We start from the raw sequence: 13481 nt of genomic DNA on the forward strand, positions 1-13481 counted from the left end.
GGGGGGAAGGCCGCTGGCAAAGCGGCGCAGCTCCCCCTTCCTCCAACGGCTCAGGGTAGGCTTGGGAATTGTGGGCGGGCAGCATGGCAAATGTCACCCCATAGCTGTCAACTTTCGGATTTGAAAATAAGGGATCAGCAGCCTCACCTATCCCGGGGACAGTCACATGTCAGTGGTGGGCGGAGCCAGAAGCAAAAGTGGGCGGAGCAGCAATGTAAACTCCAAGTGGGCTCGGGCTCGGAGCGGAGCAAAGAGGGCAGCCAGCAAAGAGGAGGGCAGCCATGTGCTCCGCGCGATGGAGCCCCATTGTCTTCTTGTCTGATCCCATCAAAACAGGACAGGAAGCAGCAGCTGCTCAAAGGCAGCCAGGCTCCGCCCGCCAGCTAACTCTATTGGCCGGCTGAGGGGCTTGGCGGCAACGGACAGGGGCTGATGCAGGGGGAGGAATACACCCCCCTGTAAGCACGGGAAACGGCTCCCACTTGCTTTGAGGGCTGAGGCTTTTCTCTCCAAGTAGGCGAGGTTTTTCCACCCAGTCCCTGGCCAGCAGAGGAGGAGCTGCTTCCATTAAAAACGGGAAATTTAAGGGAAATAAAAAATAAGGGAGAGCAGCGGGAAACTGCTTAAAATAAGGGAGAATCCCGGGGAAAACGGGATACTTGACAGCACTGTGTCACCCCCCTCAGCAAAGACACCCAGGGCGGTCTGCCCCCCACCGCACCCCCTTCCTCCACCCCTGATCACACTGCTGACTCATGTTAAGCTTGAGTCAACAGTGTGAAAAACACACACCAGGAAATAAATATCAGAAAGGGGCAGGATTAGACAGGGACACAGAAAACATTTTTATTTTGAATCAAGACCCCTTTTGCTCTGCTCCGTTCCCCCTTTCTTCCTGCCCTCTGCTGGTGCATCGCACAGGGCTGGACCTCAGCAGTGGCAGCCTCCCCTCCTCCTCACCTGTTTTTGGGCAGCCGTGATGAGTTGCCCAAGGGAGGAGGCTGGCAACGGGGTGTCCTTTGCAACTGCAGCCGCTGCTGGAGACAACCGCCGGCTCACCCTCTTCCCCAAGCACGGTGGCAACGGCAGGGAAAATCGGGACATTTGGGGGCCAAATCAGAAGCTGGGGTGACTTTCATAATTCCAGGACTGTCCTGGAAAATCGTGACACTTGGAGGGTATGATAGTAAATGGAACTGAACCTCCTGATGGGATGATAGAGGCCTGCAGAGAGATCAGTTGAATATAAAAGGGGTGAGATTTTTTTTTTTAGGTATCCTGACCCCAAGCTGCACATAGTTTTTCACACCTTGAACTTAGCTTGGTAGTTGACTGGCAGCCAGTGCAATTCTTCAGCATATCACACCGGTGACAGTGTTTTGGTGAACAGCCGAGCTGCTGCAATCCGAACTCGGCACATTTTCTGGGCCAAGTCTACAGGCGAAAAGGAAATGCTGGTCGAAAACTTTCTGCAGCCAGCCCGGCACTCAGCGCTGCTGCTGAAGGGCGAAAAAGGAGCGGCTGAACCTTTGCCCCGGGAGCCACACTGAAAATAATGAGCTTTTACTTTAATGTCAGCGCCACAGCGCTGTCAGAGGAAACAGTAGCGCAGCTATTTTGAGAAACCACAACAATTTAGGTAAATCATGCAGTGCATTCAGGTGTGTGTGCGTGTGTGTGTGTTGGGGAAGAGGACTCAACACATATTTTTGATTCTGAATTGAACACCTTTTCATATCAGTCTGGTGTGGGGAACAGCTTGAAGCTCTGAGTTAAGTCTGCTTCCAATTACAGGCCTTTGTCCTCCTCAAATGTAAGTCTGGCTTTCTCGAGTTGCTTGTGCTGCATGGGGGCGGGGGCAGTACGATTATGAGTCTGCTGTCTGCGTTTGATGGCTGCGGTGAAAACTGGCAGGCCCTGCTCTTTCCAGCTGCTGTCAATGGCCCCTGAGATCAGCTCAGGTATCCTGTCTGATGCAGCACTCTCCATCACTTGCTGATTGGCAGGGCTTAATCTGGACGAGGGCTCCTCCGACCTACTGCAGGGGGTGGTCCGTTCAGTAGCAGAGTGCATCTGAACATCTACAGAGAGCCCTTGCCTTCTCAAAGAGTTATGAGGATTGCCACCCCTGCCTTTGTGTTAGAAAGAATGTTTCCAGACCAGAGGATGTGGCTTTCAGGCAGGCTTTGAGATATGAAATCCTCCTCCTCCCAATTTTATTTACACTTTTCAAGTTTATACATTTCAGTAGTTTTATACATTTCACTCATTTTTCTTTCTTCTTCTTTTTTTTGCAAATCATCTTTATTGGTTTCTTTTAAGTTACATTCATAGAATCACGTTATAACATCTCAGTTCTCCTATGGCTAAACATGTATTTATGAATAATACTAAAGAAAACAAAAACAAAAATTGGTTCGTTCGCATTCCCTTTATACTTGACTTCCCTCCTCTCCTTACTTGGGTCCTCTGTTTTACTTATTTGAATGCCTCTCTTAACACGTCTATGAGTTTGTTTTCCTGTTTTTCCACCGCTGGTTTTGAGTGTTAACTTGGGACAGATTTTCAGGGCACTATGTTATTTCCATGTGGATCGCAACAGCCACGTTAGTTCACCTATGTTTTAAACTGTGGTTTATGGGGTGAAAGTGCTTGGCTCCTCCCCTATTGCTGCGCTGCGTGAAGGTAAACCATGGTTTGGCTTGGTGTTATGTCTGAACTTGGGCTTATAGTTTGTTTCCCCCAAACAAACCATGAGTGGTTAGCCAAGAACAAACTTTGGTTACAGCTCACTATGGATTATTATTATTATTATTATTAGATATTTATTATTGGATATTTGCAGGGACTCAAGGCAGCTTACAGATAAAAATAAGAGCTAATAACATAGGAAATAAGCAATTGTTGTTGTTTTTTAAAAAAATTAAGCATGGACAGAATTTATCTATATTTAAAAATCTATTAAAACCATACAAATAATAACAGTAAAACCAGCTCTTTCATTAAAAGCAGTCTGTTCCCAAGAGCCCTTGTCGGCAAAGGGACAACAAGGAGAGAAACTATCAAGCTAGGGAGGGAGTTCCAAAGTTGCATGTGAGCAGCCACCATGAAGACCCTTTCTCGAAATCTCAGAACCAAGGCAGGTTCAGATACGGGAATATGGTATTTCAGAGAGGCTGGACTAAGCCATGCAGGGCTTCATAGGTGTCAGGAAACCCCCCTCACCAAGGCAGGTAGCGTCCTGGGATCGTTTGGAGTACAGGGACCCTCCTCCGCTGTTCACCAGTTCGTCTTCCCCCTCCTCCGCCGGAAGCGACCATTCCTCCAGTGGGGAGGGGGAGTTAGAGGCAGGAAGGCGGTGCAGGGGCTCTGAAAGGATCGCAGAGCCCAAACGCCGAGGGGATAGCGGGGAACGGGGTCAGGTTCCCACGCTCCGAGGTCGCAGGCAGGAAGGACGTGGAAGGGGGAGGCGGGGGTTCAGAATCCCGCGCCTCTTTTGCTGGACAAAGAACTGGAAGGGTTCATTCCTGGACTCTGCGGAGGGATGAGATGGACGTTTGAACTTTTGCTCCACTGTATATAGCTTGCACAATAAAGAACTTAGTTTAGAAGTTCTACGTTGGCCACTGAACGTCCTTGCAATAGGTCATAACCGACACTTTGAATTGTGCCTGGACACAGACCGGTAGCCTATGGAGCTCTTGCAACAAGGGAGTTGTCTGCTTCCTATAACCATCGCCAGGCACCAATCTGGCTGCAGCTCTTTGAGCCAGTTGAAGTTTCTGAGCACTTTCCAAAGGCATGTTGCAGTAATCCAAACGGGGTGTAACTTAGGCGTGTGCCATTGTGGTAGGGCTGGTCCTGCAGTACTCAAATGCAGTGCTGGAGAGTGTGGGAAAGGACGAGGAGGAAGCCTGAAGGCCAGGTGCTGCTGCTGTGTTGTCTGAGCAGGTGGAAGGCCAGGCTCCTCGTGTCGAAGCCAGACTTGGCAAATCCAGAGGCTTCATACTGCTTACCAATCAGAGATGCCGATGTTGCCCATATTGGTGCAAGGAAAAAATAAGTTATAAACAGAGAATTCCTGGATGCCAAGATCCAAGTTTGGGGCAAGTACTCTTTGGTGGGAGAAACACCCGTGCAGTCACAAAACATGCAGCAAACAGTGGAAATATAGGCTGTTAGACCTTTAAAATATGCCCTTCAAAGTGAGTTCCAGAGATTCCCTCTTCTCCCGGCATAGGAAAAAGACCCCGTGTTTGGTAAGTTAAAATTTTTGCTTGATTATAAACTCTCTAAAGGTCAGATTCATGTGCTTTAGAAAGTTCACAGGCAATAAAACCTGGCTTAGTATAAAAGAAGAATAAGTTAGTAAGTTAATTTAGAATATGCAGAAAATGATAAATGCAAGGAACCGCAGAAAGAGGAGGAAGGGAGTTTTGAAATGTTAGAACTATTGTTTGCACTCTGCTGTATGTTTTGTTTATATTGTTTCTCATTATTGAACTTGTTTTTAATGTTTATGAACCAATTTGAAATTATTGACAGAATGTTGCATATAAATATCAGTCAGTCAACCATAGATCACACCAAAACATAGTAACGTTTCGAATAAATAAAAGACACACGCAGAATGGGTCAATGGCACAAGGTGAGAGGGTTTAGCTCACCTCCCCATGTGTCATGACCCTGACCTAATTTGGGCTCCTTCACTTTGATCTTTTGAAAACAAAACTCAGAAGATCCAATCACAACTCTTGCAGTCACATTTAATTTGGCCCTTGCTCCAGGGTCTTACCTGTTCAATTGTCTAAGAATCCTCTTTGCGCTGTTATGCTGGAGGCAAGCATCATTTGTCCAAGGAGACTTTTACTGGCACTGCTTCAAAATGGACTTGCAGCACATGAATGGTTGACTGGGGGCTCATCCACACTTCCACTTGTCCAGCATGGTGTAGTGGTTAAGAGCGGTGGACTTGTAATCTGGTGAACCGGGTTCGCTTCCCCGCTCCTCCACGTGCAGCTGCTGGGTGACCTTGGGCTAGTCACACTTCTCTGAAGTCTCTCAGCCTCACACCTCACAGAGTGTTTACTGTGGGGGAGGAAGGGAAAGGAGATTGTTAGCCACTTTGAGACACCTTAAGGGGAGTGAAAGGTAGGATAACAAGTCCAAACTCCTCCTCCTCCTCTACTTCTACTTCTTCTGCTTTCCTCCAAGGAAAACCACTCTTTAGTGCTAAGTTGGAGCAAACAGCAATTCAGGTTTCCCCCAGATTGCTATTTGTTCTGACCTATCACTAAAGACTCCTGCCCACCTAGCAGTTCAAAAGCACGTCAAAGTGCAAGTAGATAAATAGGTACCGCTCCGGCGGGAAGGTAAACGGCATTTCCGTGCGCTGCTCTGGTTCGCCAGAAGCGGCTTAGTCATGCTGGCCACATGACCCAGAAGCTGTCTGCGGACAAACGCCGGCTCCCTTGGCCTATAGAGCGAGATGAGCGCCGCAACCCCAGAGTCGGACACGACTGGACTTAATGGTCAGGGGTCCCTTTACCTTTTTTATCACTAAAGAGCTGGTTTTCTCTTGGAAAGAAGTGGAAAATTGCCGAGACCTGGGCTTTCTAGGCCCAAGACAAGCAGAAGGATGGGCGAGCCCTTTGATGCACAAGCAAGATGCAAAACCTAATGAGATGGATTCAACTGAATAGCCAGTACAACAGGTCCCACTAGTTCAATAAGGGCTTTTCTCCCCTCCTCTCCCATATCAGCTCTGCAGGATCTGAAGAACCCCCAAAACAGCACAGGGAAGGGAAAGATGGTTTGACAAATGGCTCAAAGAACTTTCACCTTAGCATGGTGTTGAATTCCACTCAATGTTTGCTTGTCACACACAAGTCTGGAGAAGAGCAATCCTGGGATCCTTGGATGAAGGACAGATATAAATTTAATAAATAATAGTAATAATAATGACAGCAAGGCTTGGCCTGCTCTGAATTGGGTTGCCATGTGGCTCCTCATAGGAGGAAATGCAAGTGTGAAATGTGTATAACCTGCTCTTTGGTGGCAGAATGGATTGAACCTTGCAACCTGTTGTTGTGGCCTTTCCACATCTGTGAAGTGAGCCTGAGTGTCTCTATTTTGAGTGCAAACTACAGCTACATTTGCTACAGCTGAGATTGCAAACTCTTTGGAGTAGCGTTTGGGCGCCTGACCCTTTGTTACTCTCTCAGATCTACGCACAAGATGTAGATCTTCTTCGCTGAGTTTCTCCTGAACAGGACTTTTTGGAGAAACTTTACCAATTGTAAACAGTGGCTCTAAAGATTCCAGCACATCATCATCTGTTGATGGCCTGGTCATAGCATGAGTCCGTCTTTCGATGACAGTGTCACCTTGGAACCACCTTCTTTGCGCTCAGCACGTGGTACAGAGACCATCGCTTGAGAACTGAAAACGCGAAAGAATGGGCGGGGTACAAATAATAAATTATTATTATTATTGCTTCGACTGAGCCTGGTCCAAGCAGCACAAGTCCATTTTTTTCAAGAAAGAGCAAATGTGCACCTTCTGAGCCACAGGCAGACAGAGAATGGCTTCATCCACCCACACTGTAAGAGGCAGCTTTGGTGCTGCTCAGGCAGAGGGAGGTGAGATTGTTATCTTGATGCAGATCACATGGGGACTTGCAGAGCACAGGATGAGCAGGGGAGGAAATCAGTCAGACAGTGAAGTGGTGAAGGCATGATGGGGTGAGAAGCTCAGGAGGAAGCCAAGGTAACTGGGCAGATGGCTCTGTGTCATGGTGGAAGGGGAACTGGTTATTGGGGGGGGGGTTGCAGAATGAGGGGTGAGGAAGAGAAGTAACAGAACTGGGACAGGGAGATGTACTCTGCACCCCTTTGTTGCAGCACATCTTGCCATTGATTGGGTAGATACAATTGAAAATTGAAAATAAAACATTTTTTAAAAATGCATTATTCAGGAGAGGCACTCTTGCACTGTAGCACAACAAAGGCAGGGCAAAAAACTAAACAAAACAAAAAACCCAGAACATTTGTGGTGCAAAAAGCTTGCATAACTAATGATTAAATTTCAGCAGGAAGCTATGGGGCATGCACTGATTGGAAAGGAAGCAGTATGTTCACCCCGAAACTTTTGCAGGTGGAAGCAGTATTGAAAAGGGGATTATGTACAACTGCCCTGACACCCTCAGGAGCAGAAATAAACACTGATGCACAACCAAAAGGATATCCAGAGAGACCCAGAGTCAGCCCAGCAAAGCACAACTGAGACTGAACAAAATCCTGCACACATATGGCCTAAAAGATTTTGCTCTGCAGGTGTTAATCAGCCAGGATTTTCCTTCGGTGGTTTTGTGATGAGCTTGTGCCAGACGAACCTGCTGCCCCAGTTCCTGTGGGTCCCATATTCTCACCCTCTGGACACATCTGCAGTATTAAACCAGGGCTGTGGAGCTAGCTGCCTGGAACAAAGCAGTGCCCACAGCAGGGAGGAGGGTAGGAAATGAAAGGTTGGTCCTCTCTTTGGGATGCACAGAGCAATCCCTGCTCCAAGGCTGGCACCATGCAAGGGGGTTGGGCAGCATGGCTTCCCAGTGCACAAGGGATGTGGTAGGACAGGTTCTGTGGGTCAGGGCAGAGCTGGTTGCTCAAGAGGCAAGCCCCACAGTGCCCCACCCATGGCTCTTTGGAGCTAGGCCAGTCTGTGAGGTTTGGCAAAGCACGGCGAACCTTCTCTTGACGGTTTCAGACAAGGCAGATGGGCTTCTGTTGATACTCCACTGTCCGCTCCCAGGTTCTGCAAGCCTCAAGCAGCTTAGCTTGCAAGTTACAATTAGCAATTCTGCGCGGTGCAATCTCTTTCATCACAGGAAGTGTCTGGGTATGAGAATGACAGTGTGGGATGCAGATGGGCTTGCCATCTTATTTTCTGTTCCTGTTGTTAAAGGCGCAGGAGCCTTGCTAGAAAAATGTCCGTGACTGAAACACAGCCGGTGCAGGGCAACATCTCTCAGGACCAGAAATCTCCACGAATGGACAGGGATGGAATTTGGCTGCGGTAATCCTGCTGCAACATCCACCTGCCACTAAAAAGGACTGGTTCCTTGGTGGAAAAAGCCTACCTTCTGGGTTTCAGGAGGAGAAAAGCGCATCTTTCCATTGCCCTGAGAAGGCAGGTATTGCTTGTGTTTCCTTGCTGCTCAGGAGAGGAAATCCAGTCCATGTGGCTTTGGTCAAACTGCCAAGACAGGAAGAGTATTAGGCCATTCAGTAAGAACCAGAAGGTGGGAAATCTGGGCTCACTTTTAGCTTGACTGTGATAACCCGAAACCTTGCATGGAATACAAGGGTCTTTTGTTTTTGATGCTTTTCCGGAACCTTCTGCATTTACGCTTTTGCTTTTCAGATGGAGGCTCCCCAGAAACACAGGTCCGGAATAGATACGCCGTCCTTGTTGAGGTCCTACAGGTGGCAGACAGTTCTACAGAACGGGGAGAAGGAACCCGAGTTGAACCATGCAACATGGGGCGGCGGCAGCCGGAAGGACAAGCTGCAGAAATGGAGGCGAGCACAAAGCCAGCCAGAGACTGAGCATTCTGAATCTAGCCATGAGCACCCACAAGCACCAGTGGCCCCCCAAGACAGCAGAGCTGCTGCTAAGAGATCCGTCTTCCAGAGGGCTTTCTCCACTCCAGCCAAAGTGCCCAAGGCCCAGGAGAGAAGCAGTAAGATGAGTTTAAGGAAGTACTTGCGCTCTGTGTCCCACCGAAGGAACCAGGAGGGGACCCTCCGATCGGAAAGGGAGACTAAGGAAGCGAGCAAAGGTAAGACAAGGGTAGTTTTGTGATGGACCCAGCTGAGTTTCTGTGTTGTTTTGAACTAGAAGAGAGAAGACCATACATGCAGGACAGGCTGGGGGAAGTGGGTGGCTGAGTAAAGCTGGTTCAAGGCCTAACATTGCTCAAAAACACGTTCCACATCCTGTCTAGGGTTCTCTCGCTTATGACTGAGGTATATTTTGAAAGCATGAAGGCAGTGACTGGTGAAATCCCAGGTGACAATGCAAGGAGCCACGAGGAATTGAGGCTTCAGTGCTCTGCGTGACTCTTTGCATTGCAAAATTAAAAAAGTAAAAAAACAAAGGTAAAGGACCCCCTGGATGCACGGAAACGACGTTTACCTTTCCGCCGCAGCGGTACCTATTTATCTTTTTATTTCTTTCAAAGTTTCAAAAAAACAATTTTTCACACACACCTGTTTACATTAAACCATAATCCGTATCAGTACATTTATGGGGTTCCCTGAACCTCCCGCACTTCACCCCACCCCTCCCTTGGCTTCCATAATTTATCTTCCTTTTTTACTGCACCTAATTCAATTTATCTAAATTATTACACTTCAACTTTATCCTCTGTTGTTTTAAATTACAAGTGCTATGTCATTTCTGCTAACGTTTTTAAATGTTTACAGTGTTCTTTAATACATTCTATAAAGTTATGCCATTCTTTGTTGAATTTATTATCCTCTTGGTGCCTGATCTTCCCAGTCAGCCTTGCCATTTCCACATAGTCCATCATCTTCATTATCCATTCTTCTTTCAATGGGATTCTTTCTTCTTTCCATCCCTGGGCAGATAACCTTCTTGCCGCTGTCACCGCATATATAAACAGTACTTTCTTATCCTTTGGTAATTCTTCTCCTATTATACCTAATAAGAAAGCCTCTGGTTTTTTAAACAAGAGTTAAACATTTTTTCCCAGTTCATTTATAAATCATTTCCCAGAAGAGGGGGGTGGTGGTACTTATTTCTCTACTTGCACTGGTGTGCTTTCAGACTGCTAGGTTAGCAGCAGCTGGGACATGGCAACAGGAGCTCACCCCATTGCACAGATTCAAACCGCCGACCTTCTGATCAGCAAGCCCAAGAGGCCCCGTAGTTTAGACCACAGCTCTACCCACGCCCCAATTAAGAGCAAAATAAATGTCCGTATTTTATTCATGCACAGATTTTGGGTTGTTTTAGCTGAGCTGACACAGCCCTGAGCTGTTCTAATTGGTATTAGTTATTACACGAAAAGAACCAGAGGGAAGTCGATATTCTGGATTAATTTGTCAAGGAAAATAAATGATGTGATACTGTGTCTGTTCCGCCAGTGTCTTCCTCTGTTTCTCAAAGGCTGATCCTCTCCACCTCTCCAGGAATTTCTCTCTTCTTGCCAAATTCTGGGAAGAACAATGGTTGGTTTTAAACCACGGTTTAGAAACTATTGTGCAATAAGTAAGCAGTTGTCTGTCTTTCATCAGGCTGCCGTGAAAAAAAAGAAAGAACTGGTGTGGTGATTGGCTGGGGAGATAGTTAGAAGTTTAGGAAAGTGCAAAGTTCCTAGTCTTCTTCAATTTACCCCTATGCCACATTTCAGTTTGTGTGCAAAATTGAGTGGAAAGTAGGATTTTGTTCCCTGTGGGGCAGAAGGGAGGAATGCTGGCTGAACTAAAGACGATGCAAAATAGATCTATTGCTGACCCAGTTAAGCTGAAACGATTGACTGCAAACCACTTCCGTCCTATTGACACCATTCTGAAGTCAGTGAGGCTCTTGATGCCTAAAGTCATTTGAGCACATCTGAATGTGTTCTTTGGTTTGATTCCAACTCTCGAGCTGCGAAGGAAAATCCCTTGACACTCCCTGCCCTCTCCTGCTCCATTGCTTCTGCCGACTGCTAATAATACGGTTTGGGTAGGCTTAGGTCTTCCTTAGGTATCTGTTTCATGCCTCAGTTTGGTTTACTTGACTGCACCATTAAAAAAAAGTCCCCATCGAAACATGCAAGCTTTATCGTTCTGCTGGTGTTGAAATGACGGCCGGAGCAGCTACTTCCCTCACTTTGGTGAAAGGCCTTTCCTACATGAGTTGGTGTTCTGCTCCATAAATCTCCACTTGTTTGTTGTGCACAACCCACACTCCTTACCTCAAAGCAGCGCTTTTGTGGAATGTGATTGCGAAACAGCTGCGTCTCTGCGTGGCGTATTTTGTATCCTTTATAATGAGTGACGCTGCCGGTGCTACCGCTCTGCCTTTTGTTCCAGTTTATATTTTATTATTTTAAGTTTGTTTGTTTGTTTGTTTAAAAGCAAATAGACTATTTATTTAGTGATGGTTTTGTGTCACTTGCTGTATGAGGGGAATACGCAGCCAGTTTTCTTTCCTTTTTTAAAAAAAGTTTTATTTATGCTTTTCAGGTTTATACTTTTCACTAATTTTTCAATCATTTTAACATTTCAGAAATTGTCTTCCTTCCCCCTCTTTCTGCGGTTCCTTCAATTTATGTTTAATATTTTCTGTATGTCCGATTTAACTTAATTTGCTCATTTATTCATCTTCTTTAAAGACATACTCGTATAAAACTGTAGGTTATTACAATAATCCTGCCAATGTTCTTATCTGTTTACAATTTGTAAATATTCAATAAACCATTTCTATTCTTTTATTTAAAAGTTTGCTATCTTGATTTCTTAGTCTTCTGGTAAGTTTTGCCATTTCTGAATATTCCTTAAGTTTTTGTATCCATTCTTACTTTGCTGGGACTTCTTTCCATTTTCGGGGGCGAGTAACATTCTTGCCGCTGTAGTGGCACACATGAATAACTTTCTGTACAGTTAAGGTAGTTCTGGCCATATAATTCCCAAAAGAAAAGCTTCTGGGTTGTTGTTGTTTTCCCAAACATTGTTTTAAACAACCCAGCCAGTTTTCTCTCTCTCTCTCTCTGTGTGTGTTTTAAAAAGAGGAGATACAGTAGCATGGTAGTGTTGGGCTCCATCTTTTTTTTTTCCAAGTCACCATAAACCTCTTAAAAATAGAGAAATATTCCAAGAGGTATGTGAGGGGTGGTGAGAGAGAGAGAGGAAGGAAATGAACTTGTAACATCTCAAGAGCTAGCCAGTTAATGCTCTGAACAGGAAGACCTAGGATTCATCCATACAGAAGTTTAATGTACAGTGGTACCTCGGTTTCCAAACAGCTTAGTTCACGAACAACCTGGAACCCAAACGCTGCAAACCCGGAAGTATGTGTTCCAGTTTTTGAACCTTTTTTCGGAAGCCGAACGTGCTCTGCTTTGAGTCCCCCTGTGTTTCCTGCTGCGCTGCTAAAATGAACCATGAAAAGAGAAGAAGGGAAGTCGTTGATAGGATGTAGAAATGAGTACTTTAAATTGTAAAACAGAAAATTTAATACAATGGTACCTCGGTTTACGAACTTAATCTGTTCTGGAAGTCCGTTCTTCAAACAAAACTGTTCTTAAACTGAGGCGCGCTTTCCCTAATGAGGCCTCCTGCCGCCGGTGCCCTTCCACCATTCGGATTCCGTTCTTAGACTGAGGTAAAGTTCTCAAACCAAGAATTTCCGGTTTTGTGGAGTTTGTAAATCAAATAGTTCTTAAACTGGAGTGTTCTTAAACCGAGGTACCACTGTAATGTGTGTGTCTGTGTGTTATTTCAGCTTTTAAAAAAATTTATTTAATCATTTTTTCGATACAAACATCAACCACAAAAAACACAAACAATAAAAACCATAATAACAATAATAGCACAATTTGACAATTCAAATTTGAATACACTGATATACCTATGATTACACCTTTTTTTTTAAAAAAAAACACTGTTTCCCCACCTCTCTCACCTCCTTCTACCTCCCACCACTGTCCGCCTTATCGCTTAAATATTCATTCCAGATTTCTTCATATTTATCCATTCTTAATTTGCGACGACATGCAGTTCGTTCATATGTAGCTAATCTGTCCATATTATCAATCCATGTGCTCAATGGAATCTTTTTATGGCTCTTCCAATTCATCAAGTTTTTTTGCTTCTAATATAGCACGGTACATCCTTTTTTTTTTTTTGGACCCCCTTAACTCTCCCACGTTTCCGGAATATAATTTAGAATTAAATTCAGTTTCCCTAAATAACAATTCCTTTTTATTACTTATTAAATAGTGGGTGGACATAGCAGACGGCACAGTTTTTCTCCAAGCAGCTCTGTTTATTCTCAGGCTGGAACAGGACTGGACTGAAGGGCTCAGCCAGCCTGCTTATATAGAACTCAGCTACAAGCAACAGTAACAACTTTCTGTAGTTACCCAATCCCTGAACGTCACTTTCAATCCCTCATTTGCATGTGTGGACCTGAGTGAGAACTGCAGCAGAATGAACTATATACACACACCCCTAGTGGCCTAGGGTGAGAACTTCAATACATAACATTACTCTTGCTATAAATATCCTCACCTTGCACCAAAATGATCTTATTTCAGCTTTAGGGATCTGCCCTGCTGTATCTTCCGTGGTGAAGACGGCATTAATGCAGCAAACTCCTTCTTCTCCTTTTTCTTGCCTTTGTCTCCCTTGTCATCCAAAGGTCCAACCATCTCCCTAGCTTATTTCCTGCTACTGATGCATTTAAAGAGC

General features: G+C 45.4%; 1 protein-coding gene across 3 annotated transcripts in view; it reads left to right on the plus strand.

The window, feature by feature from the left end:
* Positions 1 to 4139: 4139 nt before the first annotated feature.
* RASAL3 (RAS protein activator like 3) overlaps positions 4140 to 13481 on the plus strand; it is a 38855-nt gene continuing 29513 nt past the window's right edge. Inside the window, exons 1-2 of one of the 3 annotated variants that reach the window (XM_033173610.1) lie at positions 4140 to 4259; positions 8422 to 8839. In XM_033173610.1, coding sequence (XP_033029501.1) covers positions 4194 to 4259; positions 8422 to 8839 — 484 coding nt within the window. In that variant the 5' untranslated portion in view covers positions 4140 to 4193. Of the gene's footprint in view, positions 4260 to 6580; positions 6769 to 7570; positions 7897 to 8421; positions 8840 to 13481 lie in introns of those variants that run through there. The other 2 variants (XM_033173611.1, XM_033173612.1) reach the window with 2 other exon arrangements.

Source organism: Lacerta agilis, chromosome 16 (genome assembly GCF_009819535.1).
Source record: "Lacerta agilis isolate rLacAgi1 chromosome 16, rLacAgi1.pri, whole genome shotgun sequence".
Lineage (NCBI taxonomy): Eukaryota > Metazoa > Chordata > Lepidosauria > Squamata > Lacertidae > Lacerta > Lacerta agilis.